Here is an 8,514-nt window from a genome sequence, read left to right as displayed (position 1 = left end):
GACATGAATCTGCCCCGGGTGTACATGTGTTCCCCATCTTGAACCTCCCTCCCACCTCCCTCCCCATCCCATCCCTCTGGTTCATCACAGTACACCAGCCCCGAGCATCCTGTATCATACATCGAACCTGGACTGGCGATTCATTTCACATATGATAATATACATGTTTCAATGCCATTCTCCCAAATCATCCCACCCTCGCCCTCTCCCACAGAGTCCAAAAGACTGTTTTATACACCTGTGTCTCTTTTGCTGTCTCGTATACAGGGTTATCATTATCATCTTTCTAAATTCCATATATATGCGTTAGTATAGTGTATTGGTGTTTTTCTTTCTGGCTTACTTCACTCTGTATAATAGAGTCCAGTTTCATCCACCTCATTAGAACGGATTCAAACATATTCTTTTTAATTGCTGAGTAATACTCCATTGTGTATATGTACCACAGCTTTCTTATCCATTCGTCTGCAGTTGGACATCTAGGTTGCTTCCATGTCCTGGCTATTATAAAGAGTGCTGCGATGAACATTGGAGTACATGCATCTCTTTCAATTCTGGTTTCCTCGGTGTGTATGCCCAGGAGTGGGATTGCTGGGTCATATGGCAGTTCTAGTTCCAGTTTTCTGAGGAATCTCCACACTGTTCTCCATAGTGGCTGTACTAGTTTGTATTCCCACCAACAGTGTAAGAGGGTTCCCTTTTCCCCACCAGTTCAAGGCTCACAGTGAAGCTGAGGAGAAAATACAGAAATGTCCCATATAACTCCCACCCTCCCTGCATAGCATCCCCCGTAGTCAGCACCCCTCCGAGGATGGCTCATTTGTCATAACTGATGAGCTGCATGACATCATCGTTGTTTAAAGTGTACAGTTTGCGTTAGAGTCCATTCTGGTGTTGTGCATTCTGTGGATTTGGACAAATGTATGAAGATGTGTCCATCACCATGGTAACATGTAGAGTGTTTTCACTGCCCCGAGAATTTTCTGTGCTCTGCCTGTTCATTCTTCCCCAGTGCTCAACCCCTGCCCGTCACTGTTTGTTTTTTTTTTTTTTTTTTTTACAGTTCATAACTTTTATAAATAAAATAAATTAAATGTACAGTGAATAAGTTCTCTGAAATATTTCAATATTTCTGCAGGTTTAGTAACATCGTAAAATACATTTCAACTAAAATTCACAAATCTAAAAACCTGTTAGGCATTTTTAGGCGTTTTAAGATGGAAATGAAGACCAATGTTACATCGTAATATGCCAATTACAAATAGTACTTCAAATAGCAAATACTACAGTTTGTCCCAAACTTTAAAAACTATTCATGAACTCAACACTGAACTATTGATGGCTATGAGAATTGTTTCCTAGCCTTTTTGAAAATTTCAACCCATTTACGTTTAAGGTAATTATTGATAAGTACGATCCCGTAGTCATTTTCTTTATTGCTTTGGGTTCAAGTTTATACACTCTTTCTGTGTATCCTGTCTAGAGAAGATCCTTTAGCATTTGTTGGAGAGCTGGTTTGGTGATGCTGAATTCCCTCAGCTTTTGCTTGTCTGTAAAGCTTTTGATTTCTCCTTCATATTTGAATGAGATCCTTGCTGGGTATAGTAATCTGGGCTGTAGGGTATTTTCTTTCATCACTTTAAGTATCTCTTGCCACTCCCTTCTGGCCTGAAGAGTTTCTGTTGAAAGATCAGCTGTTATCCTTATGGGAATCCCCTTATGTGTTATTTGCTGCTTTTCCCTTGCTGCTTTTAATATTTGTTCTTTGTGTTTGATCTTTGTTAATTTGATTAATATGTGTCTTGGAGTATTTCACCTTGGGTTTATCCTGTTGGGGACTCTCTGGGTTTCTTGGACTTGGGTGATTATTTCTTTTTTTTTTTTTTTTTAAGATCCAAAACAAACTTTATTCATATAGAACAATAAGGGTATTAATAAGTTTTGGGTCAATTAGAAGTCACCAAGACTATTTTAATGGAAGCAGTATAAAATTACATTTGGTACTTTTCTCAGTTCTCTGGCATTCTTCAAGCTTGCAAAGATTCAGTACACTTTAATAGCTTGCTGAACAGCAATAAAATGAGCTGATGTCCTTAGAAGTCAGTCTCTCACAAAAAAGACGTTATATCCAAGCTCTATCAAAGCCCCAGCCAGTAAGGCCCATAAAGGAATGAAGACATAGGACAGATTCATGGTAGTAAACTGTTCCAGTTTAGCACAGAGTGCAAGACAGAAGGCTAATTTAAGTAACATTGCAATGAGGTACCAGGCTTTTTTTTTAATATTGTGTGATCCATGTCGAGGGTCAAAGCCAGACTTACATCGCCCAGCCATTTTCACAATCAGCATGACAAGAAGGATAGTATCAAATATCCAGACTGGAATAAATATGAGGAACCAGTTCCAAGGTGCCTTCTCATCCAGTTTCAACACCAACATGATCAAGAAGAGTAATGTGAAAAGCCAGGTGAGTAGTACTCTCTGAGCCAAGGACATTCTCATTTAAACAATTTAAAGAAGCTGTTGCAGGGTCGGAAAAAGGAAAATATACCCCGGCAGTTCCGCTGTCTGGAGAGCGGAGAGGGGCTCGAAGATCAGGAAATTCGCCAGTTTGGCTCCTTGGCCTTTTCCACACTTCTTCCCCCATTAAATCCAGAAGCCATCACATGACAGTCAAGAAAAACGGACCTCAATTTCGCCTCTTCAAACGACCACAGTACAGGGTCTCTTGGGTCTACCTCAAAGCCGCGCCCACATCCGGGGCCCGGGTGATTATTTCTTTCCCCATTTTAGGGAAGTTTTCAACTATTATCTCCTCAAGTATTCTCTCACGGTCTTTCTTTTTGTCTTCTTCTTCTGGGACTCCTATGATTCGAATGTTGGAGCATTTAACATTGTCCCAGAGGTATTTAATATTGTCCTCATTTCTTTTAATTCGTTTTTCTTTTTTCCTCTCTGTTTCATTTATTTCTACAATTCTATCTTCTAGTTCGCTTATCCTGTCTTCTGCCTCTGTTATTCTACTGTTTGTTCCCTCCAGAGTGTTTCTGATTTCATCTATTGCATTATTCATTGTATATTGACTCTTTTTTATTTCTTCTAAGTCCTTATTAAATCTTTCTTCCATCTTCTCAATCCTTTTCTCCAGGTTATTTATCTGTAACTCCATTTTGCTTTCAAGATTTTGAATCATTTTCACCATCAAAATTTGAAATTCTTTATCAGGTAAATTCCCTATATCTTCTTCTTTTGTTTGTGTTGGTGGGCAATTATCTTGTTCCTTTACTTGCTGGGTATTTCTCTGCCTCTTCATCTTGCTTATATTGCTTTGCTTGGGGTGGCCTTTCCCTCTTCTTGCAGTTTGTGGAGTTCTCTTTATTACGTAGTTTCTTCGCTGTGTGTGGGGTTGGACGGGTGACTTGTCCGGGTTCCCTGGTTAGGGAAGCATGTGTCGGTGTTCTGGTGGGTGGAGCTGGATTTCTTCTCTCTCCTTTAGAAGACAATGGGCTGCTTTTCTGGGAGCCTGATGTCCTCTGCCAGTATTCAGAAGTTGTTTTGTGGACTTTACTCCGCGTTCAAATGTTCTTTTGATGAATTTGTGGGGGAGAAAGTGGTCTTGCCATCTTATCCCTCCGCCATCTTGTTCCTTCCTCCCCAGAACACTGGATTCTTATATTCCACTTGGTCGTGGAGTATCTCTTCCCAGCTGCTCCAGCAAGGTGCAGCCGCTGTACCTTACCTTAGACGAGGGGTGTCTCCTCAAGGCCGCGCCTCCTGCTTTGAATGTGGATCAGCTTCTCTCGGCCCTCCGGTGCCCAAGCAGCCACCGCCTCCTGAACGTGGTACAGCTCCTCTCGGCCACCGCCCTAACCCTGGGCGCGGGGTAGCTCCTCTCAGCCACGATTCTGCACGTGGTCGGTTCCGCCGGAGCCGGGCGTCTCCCGCGTCTGCGCCTGCGCCGCCAGAGCCGGGCGTCGTTCGTCACTGAGTTTTATACCGTCTCCATAGTTGCGCCTTTTCCAGAACGCCATGTAATGGGAATCACATAGTAACTAAGTCTTTTCATATCAGCTTCTTTCACTAAGAAATATGCATTTAAGATTCCTCCATGTCAGATAGATATGAAGAATATCATGTTCAATGAACATGTCAGAAAAGATGAATATTAGTACTGTATAAGATCACTTATATGTGGGATCTAAAAAATAATACAAATGCATCCATATACAAGACAGAAACAGACTCACAGACATGGGAAACAAATTTAAGGTTACCAGAGGGTAGAGGGAGATGAGGAGGGACAAATTAGGACTGTGGGATTAACAGATGGAAACTACTATATATAAAATAAACAATAAGAATCTACTATAGCACAGGGAATTATATCCAATATCTTTAATACCTATAATAGAATGTAATCTGCAAAAAAAATCACTGTGCTGTCTTTACATCTGAAACTAATGCAATACTGTAAATCAGTTATAATTCAATTAGAAAGATTTTTCCATGTCTTTGCATAGCTTGATAGCTCATTTCTTTTTAGTGCTGAATAGTAGTTCATGGAGAAGGAAATGGCAACCCACTCCAGTGTTCTTGCCTGGAGAATCCCAGGGACGGGGGAGCCTGGTGGGCTTCCATCTATGGGGTCACACAGAGTCGGACATGACTGAAGTGACTTAGCAGCAGTAGCAGTAGTTCATTGCTTATTTATCCACTATTAAAGGATGTCTTTTGGGTGGGAGGAGATGGGGACGACAGAGAATGAGATGGCTGGATGGCATCACCGACTCGATGGACATGAGTTTGAGTGAACTCCGGGAGTTGGTGATGGACAGGGAGGCCTGGCGTGCTGTGATTCATGGGGTCGCAAAGAGTCTGACATGACTGAGCGACTGAACTGAACTGAACTGAACTCAAGGATGTCTTAGTTACTTCCAAGTTGATGCAATTATGGATGAAGTTGTTTTAAACATCCATGTGAACAGTTTTGAGTGAACATATGTTTTTACTTCCTTCGGGAAAATATCAAGAAGTGTGATTGTTGGATCATATTTTAAGAGTATGTTTAGTTTTTTATTTAATTTTTATCATATATTGGAATATAGTTGGTTTACAATACTGTATTACTTTTAGGTGTACAGCAAGGTGATTTAGTTATGCATATACATATATCCATTCTTTCAGTTTCTTTTTCCCACATAGGTTATTATTGAATACTGAGTAGAGTTCTCTGTGATATACAGTAGGTCCTGTTGGTTATTTATTTTATATATAGTAATGTATATATGTAAATCCCAAGCTCCTAATTTATCTCTCCTTTCCCCTTTGGTAACCTAGTTTGGTTTCTAAGTCTGTGAGTCTATTTCTGTTTTAAATAAGTTCATTTGTATCAGGTTTTTTTAGAGTCCATATATAAGTGGTATCATATGATATTTGTCTTTCTCTGTATGACTTATTTCACTCAGTATGCCAGTCTCGAGGTTCGTCCATGTTGCTGCAAATGGCATTCTTTGTATGGCTGAGTAATATTCTATTGTATATATCTACCACATCTTCTTTATCCATCCCTCTGTAGATAGATATTTAGGTTGCTTCCACATCTTGGCTACTGTAAATAGTGCTGCAATGTACACTGGAGTGCCTGTATCTTTTTGAAGTATGGTTTTCTCCAGATAAATGCCCAGGAGTGGGATTAATGGATCATTTGGTAGTTCTATGTTTTTTAAAGGAAGTTCCATACTGTCCGTAGTGGTTGTACCAATTTATATTCCCACCAACAGTATAGGAGGGTTCCCTTTTTTCCACATCCTCTTCCTCATTTATTGTTAGTAAACTTTGTTATCTTTCTCCTTTTTTTTGTTAGTAGACTTTTTGATGATGGCATTCTGACTGGTGTTAAGCGGTATCTCACTGTAGTTTTGATTTGCATTTCTCTAATATTTAGTGATGTTGAGCATCTTCTCACGTGCGTCTTGGCCATCTGTATGTCTTCTCTGGAGAAATGTCTAGGTCTTCCCAGTTTTTGACTGTTTTTTTTAGTGTTTTTTTGATATTGAGCTGCTTAAGCTCTTTGTATAGTTTGGAGATTAATTCTCTGTCCACCGCTTTGTTTGCAAATATTTTCTTCCATTCTGAGCGTTGTCTTTCGTTGTTTTTGGTTTCCTTTGCTATGCAAAAGCTTTCAAGTTTAATTAGGTCCCATTTATTTTTGTATTTATTTTCATTATGCTAGGAGGTGTGTTAAAAATGATCTAGCTGTCAAAGAATATTTTTTTAATTTATGTCAAAAAATGTTCTTCCTATGTTTTCCTCTTAAGAATTTTATAGTGTCTTTTGTCTTACATCTAAGACTTTAATCCATTTTGAGTTTATTTCTGTGTATGGTGTTAGAGGGTATGTTGTAACATCATCAGTGCTTTGGTTTCTCTCTGGGTTTTTCACCCCATTCCATTGATCTGTGTTTCTGCTTTTGTGCCAGTATTATACTGTCTTGTTTGTGTAGCTTTGTCGTGCAGCCTGAAGTTGTTGAGCCTGATTCCTCCATATCCATTTTTCTTTCCCAAGATTGCTTCGGCTATTTGAGATCTTTTGTATTTCTATATGAATTGTAAAGTTTTTTGTTCTAATTCTGTGGAAAATGCCACTGGTAAATGGATAAGGACTGCATTGACTCTGTAGATTGCTTTGGGTTGTATGAGTCATTTTTAGGGTACTGATTCCTCCCATCCAAGAACATGGTATATCTTCATCTGTTTGTGTCATCTTTGATTTCTTTCGTTAATGTTTTACAGTTTTCTGAGTACAGATTTTTTGCCTCCTTAGGTTTATTTGTAGTTTGTGTGTTTTTTTTTCAAATGGTAAATGGTCTTTTTTCCTTAATTTCTCTGTGATCTTTTGTTTTTAGTGTGTAGGAATGTAAGAGATTTCTGTGTATTGACTTTGTATCCTACAAGTTTACAAAATTCTGATTAGTTTCTGGTGAAACTAATAAGATTCTAAGTTTCCTGGTGACATCTTTAGGATTTTCTGTGTATAGTATCATGTCATCTTCAAACAGTGACAGTTTCACTTCTTTTCCAATTAGTATTCCTTTGATTTCTTTTTCTTCCCTGAGTGCCATGGCTAGGACTTCCAAAACTTTGTTGATTAATAGTGATGAGAGTGGATATACTTATCTTGTTCCTTATATTAGAGGAAATGCTTTCAGTTTTTTGCCATTGAGAGTGATGGGTTTTTCATATATGGGCTTTATATATTCAACTAGGTTCCTCTCTGCCCACTTTCTGGAGAGTTCTTTTTTGAAATTGTAAAGGGGGTTGAATTTTGTGAAAAGCTTTTTGGCATTACTGAGATGCTATGGTTTTTATTTTTGAATTAGTTAAAATTGTGCATGACATTGACTTTGTAGATATTGAAGAATATTGGTATCCCTGGGATAAATCTGTCTTGATTATGGTGTATGATCCTTTTAATGTGTTGTTGGATTCTAGTTGCTAGTATTTTGCTGAGGATTTTTTGTGTCTATGTTTATCAGTGATATTGGCCTGTAAATTTTTTTTTTTATATCTTTGTCTGGTTTTGGTATCAGGATGATGGTGGCCTCATAGAATGAGTGTGGGAGTGTTTCTCCCTATGCAATTTTTTTGGAAGAGTTTGAAAAGGATGGGTGTTAGTGATTCTCTAAATGTTTGATAGAATTCACATGTGAAACCGTCTGTTCCTTGACCTTTGTTTGTTGGAAGACTTTTAATTACAGCTTCAATTTGATTGTGATTGGCTTGTTTACATTTTCTAATTCTTCCTGATTCAGTCTTGAAAATTATCTTTCTAAGAATTTGTCTCTTTCAGGCTGTCTATTGTCATATATTTGCTTGTAGTAGTCGCTTATGAGCCTTTGTATTTCTGCATTGTCAGCTGTAATTTCTCCTTTTTCACTTCTAATTTTATTGATTTCAGTCATCTCCCTTTTGTTTTTTCCTTAATTATTCTGGCTAAAAGTTTATCAATTCTGTTTATCTTCTCAAAAAAACAACTTTTATTTATCTTTGCTGTTTGCTTCATTTCAGTTTCAATGATTTCTGCTCTGATCTTTATTTCTTTCCTTCAACTAACTTTGTTCCTTTAGTTGGTAGCTTTAGGTGTGAGGTTCAGTTCAGTTTCAGTTCAGTCGCTCAGTCGTGTCCGACTCTTAGCGACCCCATGAACCACAACACAAAAGGCCTCCCTGTCCATCACCAACTCCCGGAGTTCACTCAAACTCATGTCCATCGAGTCAGTGATGCCATCCAGCCATCTCATTCTCTGTCGTCCCCGTCTCCTCCTACCCCCAGTCGCTCCCAGCATCAAAGTCTTTTCCAGTGAGTCAACTCGTCTCATGAGGTGGCCAAAGTATTGGAGTTTCAGCTTTAGCATAAGTCCCTCCAATGAACACCCAGGATTGATCTCCTTTAGAATGGACTGGTTGGATCTCCTTGCAGTCCAAGGGACTCTCAAGGGTCTTCTCCAGCACCACAG

The 8,514-nt window shown here is 38.9% G+C and overlaps 1 protein-coding gene across 1 annotated transcript; it reads right to left on the bottom strand.

Annotated features, from left to right (window-relative positions):
• Nucleotides 1-1,887: 1,887 nt before the first annotated feature.
• Nucleotides 1,888-2,747, bottom strand: LOC148774443 (transmembrane protein 60). The gene has a single exon (XM_088830252.1). It carries the CDS (start codon nt 2,500-2,502, stop codon nt 2,101-2,103), a length of 402 nt encoding a protein of 133 aa, XP_088686378.1. The 5' UTR covers nt 2,503-2,747; the 3' UTR covers nt 1,888-2,100.
• Nucleotides 2,748-8,514: the final 5,767 nt, after the last annotated feature.

Source organism: Moschus berezovskii, chromosome 22 (assembly GCF_049115385.1).
Source record: "Moschus berezovskii isolate FMDL1 chromosome 22, NW_MosBer_1.0, whole genome shotgun sequence".
In the NCBI taxonomy this organism is placed as follows: Eukaryota; Metazoa; Chordata; class Mammalia; order Artiodactyla; family Moschidae; genus Moschus; species Moschus berezovskii.
This window is presented reverse-complemented; position numbering and strand designations above follow the sequence as displayed.

Bases quoted from the DNA above. Each gene is read 5' to 3' on its own strand.
- LOC148774443 (XM_088830252.1), bottom strand. From the start codon at position 2,502: ATGAGAATGTCCTTGGCTCAGAGAGTACTACTCACCTGGCTTTTCACA.